Here is a 12,210-nt window from a genome sequence, read left to right on the forward strand (position 1 = left end):
ATTGTATAAAAAATTTGCAAAAATTTTCTCCCATTCTGTAGGTTAACTTTTCATTTTCTTGATAATGTCCTTAAACGCATAAAAGTTATTATTCAACCATAAAAAGGAATGAAGTACAGATAATGCTTACATGAATGAACCTGCAAACCATTATGCTAAAGAAACCAGAAACAAAAAGGTCATATATTGTGTGGTTCCATCTGTATGGAATATCCAAAATAGATAAATCAATAGAGATAGAATACAGTTTAGTGGTTGACAGGTTATGAGGGGAGAGGAGAATGGGGAGAAAGTGCTGAATGGGTAAGGAATTTTACTTTGGAAGGATGGAAATGGTTTTTTGTTGTTGTTGTTTGTTTTTAAATCCTTTGAGACTTGATTGAACTGCTACAGTACATCATTAGTTTTTGATGTAGTGCTCCATGATTCATTGTTTGCGCATAACACCCAGTGTTCCAAGCAATACATGCCCTCCTTAATACCCATCACCAGGCTAGCCCATCCCCCACCCCCATCCCTCTAAAACCCTCAGTTTGTATGTTTTGGACCTAGACAGAAATGGTGGTTGCACAACATTGTACATGTACTAAATGCTGCCAAGTGTTCACTTAAAAATGGCTAATTTCATATTATGTGAATTTCACCTCAATAAATCATTCTTAAAATGTGAAAAAAATAATACACATAGGAAAAAGAAAAGTAAATGGAAAGTCATATCAAAATCCCATTGATATGCTTACTGTCTCCTGCCAAAATGTCCCTTGTTCTGTTACACACATCTTCTCTCTTCTCTCAGTATCTCTCTCATTTTCTTACTAAATCTGTTTTTGTAAAACTAATGCCCACAACAGCCACTACCAAACTGGAAGCTGGTGACCAGTTTGAAGAGGCCTGCTTCATTCCATATATCTAGAATACACCCAGGCCACAAGGTCAGTATTACACATTATTACACTGATAATGTATCATTCACAGTGAGACAATTCTAAAAGAAGAAATACATAAGAAAGTTCATGATTTGCATCAAGCACTTGATTGATGTCATTTTTAGATATAATCTTGTTGCTCCAGTTTTTCAAATATTACCTCTACTTCTTGATTCCAGAGTCCCCTGGAATCAAGAAAAGACTTCCTGAAAAAGTCAACTTGGTTTTGTGAAGAAGGTTAAGACTGTAAACTTTCAAAAGGATATTTTGTTTTGTCTACTTTGTTAAAAACAGCTTTCTTCACCATATAATGTTTGCGTGGTTGCATAATGAATATTTGGTGTTGATGACGTCGTGATGATGAAATGTAATTGAGAAAAACAAGAAGTGAAAAGGAAGTTGGAACCTAATGTAGATAATTCATGGGGCAATACTAATATTACACATTTATATAGCATATTACACTTTTAAACACAGTTATGCATTATCTTAAATGTCTGTCATAACTGCTTGCTAGGTACGATAGGGAAGGTATAGCTGAATAAACAAACTCTGAGATTAGTTATTTTGCTGTAGATCACCCAGCTAGGGGCAAAAAAGCAAGGAGGTGTTAAAAAAAAAAGGCATTTAACATAAAAGCAAAGAGAGGAGAAGATAAAACCTGAAATTAAGGTTTTAAATAAAGACAGGAAATGTTAAAAGGAATGTTAAAGACAAAGGACAGCTGGCAAAGAGAATGGGAGGTAGAAAATGGAAAGGGGAAAAAAAGAGTCTAGCGCTCATTTGCCCTTCAGATTATTCTAGATAAATTCCCTGATTTGACTATTTAACTTTTAGGAGAACAGACAAAATAGGAAGTCAGGATTACCATGTAGAAAGTTCAAATGGCTCAGATCAGTGATGAATTCAAATGTGCTGCACTCTTATGAAATGCCATCATGAATGGTCTTACGTATTTCTTTCAATAAAATTTTAAATTTTGCCTAATATAATTCTAGCTAACGTTCTTAGTAGAAATAGACGGTTCATTTACAAATCTACTAATCGCACTTGGGTTTCTACTCCTTGGTTTAAATTTTTAAGCAAAAAAAGTTAGTAAATAAATGCCTTTTCTACTTAGTTAAGTTTTAAAAAAGCACCTATTTTACATTTCAAAGACAAGATTGAGTCAGCATTTTTGTGTGCTGACATCTCTAATCAAAATATCATTAGCTTTGAGGATAGATGTATAAAGAGAACCACAATTCATGACCTTGATAGTTATTATTCTTGTTGGGGACATCATCCCCTGTTTTGTCCTTACCCCTAGTATACCCGTACTCATGCTCATAGTCAAATAATATGTGCAGATTCAGACACATGATGTGATAAATATTTGTTGGTTTTCCTTCATCTTGGAATGTTCAAAGGTTGAGAAGGGGCTGCCAGAACTTGACTTTGTGAGCCATTAGAAATAAGCTATCGAGAGGACAATTAGTCTAGGTGTGAAAGGATATGCTGACCATCTAACCCAGTTCAGCATCTAACCACTTCTCAAAAGAAGTGATGTGTATTTCGGCTTAGCTGGAAATGATGCTGTTATGTATTTGGTGTGTGTGTGAGTGTGTGTGTGGGGGCGCACGAGCACCCACGTACGAGAATAAGCCCCAGAAAGTGATAACTGTAAGGGCTCTAGAATCAAATAATGAGGCAGACCCACACATGCTCAGATTCATCAAATACATCTTTTGTATTCTAACTTTCGAAGGAATGCTTTAAAATCTCAAATACAGCCTTTCAGCTTGCAGCAATTACTCAACCATGGCAAGATTAATTTTGAATTTTGTTCCTTAAGGAAGGAAACCATTTTTATTCCATCCTGATCACAGATCATTAATATAGTTGATGAATGTCTGTGCCTTATTCAAGTGTGATGAGCTACATTTAAGAGAAACTTAGATCCAGACGACTTAACTTCAAAAATAGTGTTTGAAAGATAGTATGGCCCAACAATTGACATAGCTTGTTAATAGTCACAAGGTTTAGCTTTTCCAAATCCACTTGAGAATAATGAATTGTAAATATTCTTCACTGTAAAAAGCAGGGACCAAAGAGGAAATCATCACAAAGTTAGTAAAAATTAGTGTAATGAGAATTTAAAAGTAGACTCTAAGAAGCACTTATGTAATTAGTATTGAATATATTCCAATATTTTTTTTTGGTAAAATGCTAAAAAGATACTGCATTGTGAAGCATTCATCCTGAAAATGCTTACACTTAGATGCTTTACTATCAAGGACTGTTACAGTAATCTCATTCTTTGACTTGCTCTGAGAGAAGCCCGTGCCTGTAATTTCTCACATTGGTTGGTTGGTTGAAGCTAAGTCCTACCAGTTCTCTGCAGTGCTGGGAATGCATTACCTAGTGCAACTCTGGCTGCAGATGCATCATAGTTGATCCAAAAAGACACCCAGGACAGAATTGTAATCAGTGTGGAAGGCATGTAGGTTTGCAAAATGAAGTAACCAATGTTTCTCTTTAGCCGAAAACTTAGTGACAGTCGTGGATATGCCCCTGAGTTAAAAAAGAAAAAAGAAAAGAAAATCAGATCTCCATTTGGTAGGAATCGTCTTCTTTATTTCACAGTGCCCCTCGTTCATTTTGGGGGAAATATCCTCACCAGTTGTGAACTCCACTTTCTTGGATACCATCTTGTAGTCGACAATTGAAAACTGAGGAAGCTCAATTTTATTAACTCCAGTTACTGCTCCCTCTCCTCCATTCCAGTAAAACTCAATGTCATCAGTGGTATAGCCATCTGAAACCAAGAAATACAGCATAGTTAAACAGAGTTCCCTTGGTCTAGAAATTCATTTTGAAGACAGTCTGGGAGCTGGAGAGGAAATTCTCAGCCAGTGGTGATAAGATGACAACACTTTACATCAGGATGGCGTATAGGTCTCAAGATGAGCACTATTCCTGACGGGTTGGTTGTGGTCGCAGTGATGAGGTGGATGCATCTGGCTTTAGTGGACATTAACTCTGTGATCACTCAGTGTTATCTGTTATCATTGTTCCATATCTACTTTCTTTGCATCTACTAACGACCGCTTTGTTTAGATAACTGGCTTGCTAGGGGTGCCTGAGGGTGGCTCAGTTGGTTAAGTGCCCAACTCTTGATTTTGGCTCAGGTCATGATCTCAGCGTCGGACAGACTGCCACATTTGGGCCCGCACTGAGTGGGATGTCTGCTTGGGTTTCTTTTCCTCTGCCCCTCCCCCCCGCTTGCACGCATTCTCTCTCTCTAAAGTCAATTAAAAAAAAAGATAATAGGATAGTTGGATTTTAGTACCTGGGCATAGATTTTTACTATGCATCATTTTACAACAATAATAATCATTGAGCACATATTTATTAAAAGGGAAACAGGAAGGGTAAAAGGATTGAGTATAATGAAAGACCAAATTTGTACATACCCATTATATGATCAAGACACTTAAAAAAAGAAATACATATTTCTTTTAGAAAATTAGGCAAACTTCCTTTCATGTATTTTTATTTTATCTAATATATAGGTGAAAAATTAAGAACTATATGAATTTTTTAATTAAAATTTTAAGTCGAAGTATAGTTCATATACAATATTACATTAGTTTTGGGTGATCAATAATTCTATACATTATACGTGCTCACTGCAGTAAGTGTAGAAGAACTATAAGAATTCTTTTTTTTTTTTTTAAAGATTTTATTTATTTATTTGACAGAGATAGAGACAGCCAGCGAGAGAGGGAACACAAGCGGGGGGAGCGGGAGAGGAAGAAGCAGGCTCATAGCAGAGGAGTCTGATGTGGGGCTCGATCCCGTAAGGCCAGGATCACGCCCTGAGCCGAAGGCAGGCGCTTAACCGCTGTGCCACCTAGGCGCCCCGAACTATAAGAATTCTTGATGATACTTCTACAGTTTAATATTTATGAGGGTGAGTTTTTGTTAATTTAAGAAGAATGTGTAGAGGATTGTAGATTGCATTAGAAAGGTCTACCCTTTCCACTGCTGCTCCCACTTGCCAATGGTTTAGCTGGGTTATGGTTATAAAACAGACTAACTTGTATAAAAACAAAGTATGGATATATTTAAAAATCTAAAAATCATTTAAGGCATATGGAAGGGTATATTTGTCTCTTTCTACCTGGTAGAGACAAAGAAGATATTTCTAAGTTCATTTTCTATTTATATTCACCTCAAATAAAGAAGCATCAAATCTTTTTTTCCATTAGAATTACTAGGGTTTGTGTTTCAAAGATAACCATATTTGTAGTAAACATTATGCTGACCTACTTTTATTAAAGTCAGTAATATATTTTTAAAAAGATTAAAAAAAACCAATATATTTAAAATTTAGAAGTGAAGTGCCAAATGCCAAAGGATCACCATCAACATATCACTGCAAGGATGCAAGAAATTTAAAGCTTTTGGGTTTTTTTTTGAGGGGAAATAAACCTATCCTAACTTTAAAATTCTCTAACTTTTCTTCAAAAAGCTCTTTTTTGAGTCCTTATTCCTGAACTCATTGAACCCACAACTGTTTTGTATTTGTTACTTTTGCCACTCTGTGGAGGTTATTATTTACTGTAGTATGTTTCAATGTATCTTGTTTTATTTCTCTTTAAGCCATTTCCTTCTAGATCCAAGAACTTGCCTTTTCTTCAGAGGGTAATCTTCCAAGTGCAGACATAGATATAGCTGATATTTACTTTTAACTAATTCCTGGTGTCAGAGAGGCTGTGAGACCCTCTTTATTTATTGGAGTTAGAGTGATTGACATCTTTTAGGTATATTGGGGATTTTTACCAAATTCAGGTATGGGTCTGTAAAACTGTGATTCTTAACATCGTTTTGAGAATCTGATAAAAACTTCTGAACTCAAGAGACTGAGAAGACAAGCCACAGACTGGATGAAAAATATTTGTAAAAGACATATCTGATAAAGGACTGTTATCCAATATATACAAAGAGCACTTAAAATTCAATAATAAGAAAACAAACAACCTGATTAAAAAATGGGCCAAAGATACCTCACCAAAGAACATATACAAATGGAAAATAAGCATATGAAAATATACTCAACATTATATATTTTCAGGGACATGCAAATCAAAACAATAGTAAGATACTACTATGCATCTATGGGAATGGTAAAAGTCTGGAATACTAACACCACCAAATGCTGGTGAGGATGTGAACAACAGATACTCTCGTTCATTGCTAGTGGTAATTAAAATGGTACAGCCACTTTGGAAGACAGTTTTGTGGTTTCTTAAAAAACTAAACATAATCTTACCATGTGATCAGGTAATCAATTGTGCTCCACTGTATTTACCCAAAGGAGTTGAAAACTTTTAATCATACAAAAACCTGCATGTAGAAGTTTAGAGAAGCTTTATTCATAAGTGCCCAAACTTGGAAGCAAACAAAGCATCTGTCCTTTGGTAGGTGAAAGGATAAATATATTGTGGTACCTTTAGACAATTGAACATTATTCAGCACCAAAAAGAAATAGGCTGTCAAGCTAGGAAAAGACATGGAGAAAACTTATATTAGTTAAAGAAGTTAAAGTTACAGAAACCAGTCTGAAAATGCCACATCCTGTATGATTCTAACTATGTGACATTTTAGAAAAGGTAAAACTATGGAGACAATAAAAAGATCAGTGATTGTCAGGGGTTGGGGTAAGGGGGGATGAACAGTCAGAGCACAGAGGACCTTTAGGGCAGTGAAAATACTGTGTATGATACTATAAGGGTGGATGCATGTCACTATACATTTGTCCAAATCCACAGAATGCACAACACCATTATAAATCCTAAGGTAGACTATGGACTTGGGGTGATTATGATGTGTCCATGTAGGTTCATCAGTTGTAACAAGTGTATCAGTCAGGTGGGGGATGTTGACAGTGGGGGAAGCTGTGCATGTGCAGGTGCAGGTGCAGGGCCATATGGGAAATCTCTGTATCTTCCTCTTAATTTTGCTATGAAACTAAAACTGCTCTAAAAAAGTAAGTTCTTTAAAAAAAAGTTCTAAAAAACTCCACAGAAACATATACATACATATGTGTAGATAGATAAATACATAAATAAACATAATTTGATGGTAATTTCAGAGGATCATGGATCCCCCTGGATCCCATTTACAGGTTTTAGAGTGAGAACCTCTTCTCAGGGGATAATGGCTAGTGGCAGTATGACAGCTTAAATTCAACCCTGGTGGTCTCCCTTCCACTTCCAGTTCAAAGTCCTGCATGAAGTAGGATCTGGGGTATGTGAGGTCTCATATATGTCTGGATCTAGTGAACAATGGTGTCATGGGGTTTCTGCCACCCCCCGCCCCCGGCCCCGGCGGCTAGAGAGAACCTGGGGACTAGTGGCATGGAGTTCTTGGATGGGGATTGGAATGATGAGATTAAGGAAGAAAGCTGGGTACAAGGGCTCTTTGGGCCTACTAAATAAAGGGTACTAACACCTGTGTGACTTTCTGGAGGAAGGAGAGGTGGGAGAGTTAAAAAGATAGGCTGTCTCAGAGAAAGAGACTACCTCCTGGTGTATCAGCAGGAGAATGGCAACTTACCAGGAGCTCACCATCCTTTTCCCCTAGAACATTGTTTCTAATTATGGTTCTCTGGCAGCTGGGCCCAAACCCCAAGGTGTATGCGGGGGGAAAAAACAACAATGCTTATAATGGAATCTGATAGTCCTAGAGAAGAAAAACAAGCAGAACATCCAGAGTAGATGGCCCCTAGTGAAAAGAACTGGTGGAGGAAGCAGACAATAGTTTGAACTCTTCATTTCCTACACTTACTAAAAATATAGGAACATTTAAGAAAATACAATGAACCATGGAATACTACATCAAAAACTAATGATGTACTGTATGGTGACTAACATATCATAATAAAAAAAAGAAAATAAATACATATACATATATCTACACAAAAACACTTGAGGATATTTGATTAGAGCACAAAAACTTTCCTTGTACTAAAATCCATAGATTTTAATAAAAGATGTTTGAGATAAATTGAGAAGATGGGCACTGGTGAGGCCAGATTAATGTCTTAGAAGACAGTTTGAAAGAAATATCTCAAAAGAGAACAAAATTATAGAGATTTGGAAAGTATGCAGAAAACATAATGGCTTGGAAGGACTCATCTAGGAGATCTAATATATAAATAGTAGGCATTCTTGAAAGAAGAAGAGGGGCTACAATAAATAAAAAGAAAACACAAATTCTCTTGAGCTTAATGAATAAAGTATTTTGCAAATTGAAGAGCTCATTATATTAAGTAATTGTGAAATCATTCCTGAACTCCAAAAGTAAAAGAATAATCTTAAAATTTTCCAGACAGAAAGTACAAGGTATTTTCGAAGGAAAACATGTTGGACTTCTTATATGGAAAGGAAAAGCTTATGAAACAACATCTACAAAATATCTAGAGTATAGGCAAAAAGGATAGCAAATCTGAGACCCAAGAGTCCCATTCCCTACCAAAATACTGCTTCTTTCCAGAGACAATATACAAAGATCAGAGAACACATCACCCAGAGACCTGTCCTAGGAAACCATTCTACAGAAAAGTCTGACTAAATAAATGAATCAGGATGGATAACTAACACATAATAAGAGAAATCACCTTGGAAACAGGGGAATTGTAAAGAATCATAAGACTACTTTTTTTATGTCTGCGCAAAAACTCAGAAAATCTGAATGAAATGGATAATTTTCTCGTAAGAAAAGCATTTGCTAAAGTCCAAATCAGAGATAGAGGATCAAAATAGCTTGATTTCACTTTCTACAAACAAACATCCACTAGACTCAGATATTTAAAAACTTATAACTCTATTACTACTCAAATAGTTCCAAAGTAATGGTTGAGAATGAATATTTCCACACTATTTTCATAAAGTAAGCAGAGCATATTAGTAAACAAAATCCAGCAGTACATTAAATAATAAAGCACAACTAGTGAGGTTTATTCTAAGATTGCAAAATGTTCCATATTAGAAAATTCTAGTAATATACTTCATTATATTAACAGATTTAGAGAGAAGGAAAGTATATTATTATTTACATGGGTACCAAAAGGGCATTTGACAAAATGTAATAGCCATTTAGTCTTTTAACAAAACAACAACACTCAATAAGTATGAATAGATGGATACTTCCTTACCTAATAAGATATATCTATCTCAGTCTCAAAGCCATCATCCTGTTTATTGTAGATACACTAGAACATTCCCATAGAGTTACAAAATAAGAGTGTCCACTACCAACGCTTTTATTTAACACTGTTCTGGAAATACTAACCAATGCATTAGGCAACAGGAAGAAAATTAAAGTATGAAGTTATAAAGCGGCTAGTTAAACTATCAATATTTGCAAATTATACAATTGAATGCTCAGTAAACCCTTAAGAATTAACTGAATAACTATTATAAATAACAGGAGTTGGTATGGTAATGAGGTACAAAAGCACTATATAGAAATGGGTAACTTTCATATATGAAAACAATAATTTTAATATATAATAGAAGAAAAGACTCATTTTAAAATACAGACAAAATATCCAGTAATAAACTGAAAAATATGCAAGGCATATGCAACATTTAAAACATTCTTGAAGTGCAGAAAAGGAGCCTTAAATAAATAAAAAGGCATTTCATGTTTTTGAATAGAAAAACTCATCATAAGTTCATTTACAATTTAACCTGATCACCTGTAACAATAGGCTTTTTGTTTTGGAAACTGAAAATAATGATTCTAATGTTAAAATAAACAAATCAGACATTCCAAGAAAATTCTAAAAAATAAGAGAGATAAAGGACACCTAGTCCTATCAGGTAGTAAAACGTGCTGAAAACCTTAAAAAATGACGATAGTATTATTCTAATGCTGGTATAGACAGAGAGATCAATGGGCCACCGTTGAAAATTCAGAACCAGAGTCAAATGAATAGAGGAATTTAGTATATGATTGAATTGGCACCTGGAAAAATTGGGAAAAAGATAGTTTCATAAATTCATAAATCATGTTGGAAAAACTGGGGAGCTATTGGAAAAAATCAGTTTGGTCATGTATTTCATTCCATGTATTATTATAAACTTCAAATTAATTGTAAAACCACATATGTACTAGAAGAAAACAACGGAGAAAACTTTTATAATCCTGGCATTGAGGAGGCCTTTTTAACTGTAATACAACAACCAGAAGTCATAAAAAATGACAGATTTGTTCACATTAAAAAAAAAAAAAAGGCATGGCAAAACCCTATAAACAACATCAAAAGCAAATAATAAAAAGTAATTGTAGTGGGGGTGCCTGGGTGGCTCAGTCAGTTAAGCATCTGCCTTTGGCTCAGGTCATGATCCCCTGGTCCTGGGATCAAGCCCCTTGTGGTCTCTTTGGGCTCCCTCCTCAGAGGGGAGTCTGCGTCTCCCTCTCCCTCTGCCCCTCCCCCACTCAAGTTCCATCTCTCATTCTGCTCTTTCTCTCAAATAAATAAAATCTTAAAAAAAATAATTGTAGTGCATATTTCAGATAAGTGCTACATTTCTTAATATATAAAGAGTTTCTACAAACCAAAAAAAGAACCAAAAACAGTAACAAAATGGAAAAAGGATATTAAAAGACAGTTCATTAAAAAGGGAAAAATGCCCAACTTCAATCATAATAAGACAGATACAAATTAAAATTAAGGCTATATATCAAAATACATTTTTTTTTTGCCAGACAATTTGGCAAAAATCCACAAATTGATAACATTGTGTTGCTGAGCATGTGGAGAAGCAAATACTGTCATATATTGCTGGTGAGGATGTAATTTAGTAAAACCCATATAGAATGCAGTTTGACTTTATCAAAAATACAAACGTACATATTCTTTGGCTCAAAAATTCCTATTCTAGAAATCTATTTCAATGATTGAATTGCATAATTGTGAAGAGTGTGTATACAGGATTATTCATCATAGCACTGTTTCTTTTTTTTTTTTAAGATTTTATTTATTTATTTGAGAGAGAGAGAGCAAGCAAGAGCACAAGCAGTGGGGAGGGGCAGAGGGAGAGGGAGAAGCAGGCTCCCTGCTGAGCAGGGAGCCCACCGAGGCGCTTGATCTCGGGGTCCTGGGATCATGACCTGAGCCAAAGTCAGACACTTAAATTACTAGAGCCATCCAGGCTCACCTGTAACACTGTTTCTAATAATGAAATACTTGAAACATATAAATGCCCCTCAACAGGAGTAGCTGGCTAAATTATGGTATGTTAATGTACTGTTGTAAAGTGGAAAAAAGAATGAGGAAGTTCCTACATATAATATGAAAAACTCTCCAAAACTAATGGGGAAAACCCCCCACAAAGTTTGGCTGTAACATGCTAACATGTGGGTGAAAAATACGGGAAAAACTAAAATATAGTTATATATACTTGTATATGTCTAAAAAAACTCTGGAGGGTCAGCTGACAAACTAATACCATAATTTCCCTTGGGGGCACTAAGTAGAGGGGCGCTAGGGATGGGAGGGATATTTTCACTATATTGATCTTAATATATATATTTTTTGAATCATGTGTGTATGTTAAAAAAGCAAAATATTTAAGTTAAAAAAAGGACACGGAGAAGATCTAGAGTGGGGTTTATTTGAGAAAATTTTACCAGCAGAGCTGTAATGGAGTGCAAACTTCCCCAAATTCTCCTTATCATCAGAGGTAGACTGAGTGAGCAGTAGCCAAGAGTCCAGTAGAGAGGAGCCTGGCCTTGTAATGCTTCGCTTTCCACGGGATGGGCCGGACCTTTGTATCTGACTAGGGGACTGTGTGACAGTGGAAGGTCCCAGTGGAGGAAGTGGCCTGGTCATAAAGGCATAGTCTTTGGAACTCAGCAGCTGGGACCAGCCTGTGCTTCTGTCAGGGTAACTGAGATTTGCTGAGTCTGCCGTTTGCCAGGAAGGAGGAAACGAGCTTCCAGGATCATCCGGACCTGCCTCTCTTCAGGGCCATAAAAGTGCCTTCTATCAACACAAAATCAGATTAGTTAAAAAATTCACAATGCCCCTGAGATGCAAACAAACCAGTTGGCTTGGAAGAAGGAGAAGCGCTGATGCTAAGCCTGGGAAACATAGCTCCCATGCACCTTTGTTATGGGATGAAAAATAGCTCAGCAGCATCCATTCAGGAAGACGGTATGAAAGGTGAGCTTTCTCAAAATGATAGATGGAATCAAAATAAGTACGATTTAGTTTAAAAAATTCTTT

The 12,210-nt window shown here is 35.9% G+C and overlaps 1 protein-coding gene across 1 annotated transcript in view; it reads right to left on the minus strand.

Moving 5' to 3' along the window:
* The window catches only part of LOC123804026 (gamma-aminobutyric acid receptor subunit beta-1), a 103,057-nt gene that overhangs the window by 20,989 nt on the left and 69,858 nt on the right, over positions 1 to 12,210 (minus strand). Inside the window, exons 2-3 of the mRNA XM_045815921.2 lie at positions 3,586 to 3,723; positions 3,327 to 3,479 (exon numbers count right to left, since the gene is read on the minus strand). Of these exons, the coding sequence (XP_045671877.2) occupies positions 3,327 to 3,479; positions 3,586 to 3,723 (291 nt within the window). The remainder of the gene's footprint in view (positions 1 to 3,326; positions 3,480 to 3,585; positions 3,724 to 12,210) is intronic.

Source organism: Ursus americanus, chromosome 8 (genome assembly GCF_024610735.1).
Source record: "Ursus americanus isolate L20-20 chromosome 8, mUrsAme1.1.p, whole genome shotgun sequence".
NCBI lineage: Eukaryota > Metazoa > Chordata > Mammalia > Carnivora > Ursidae > Ursus > Ursus americanus.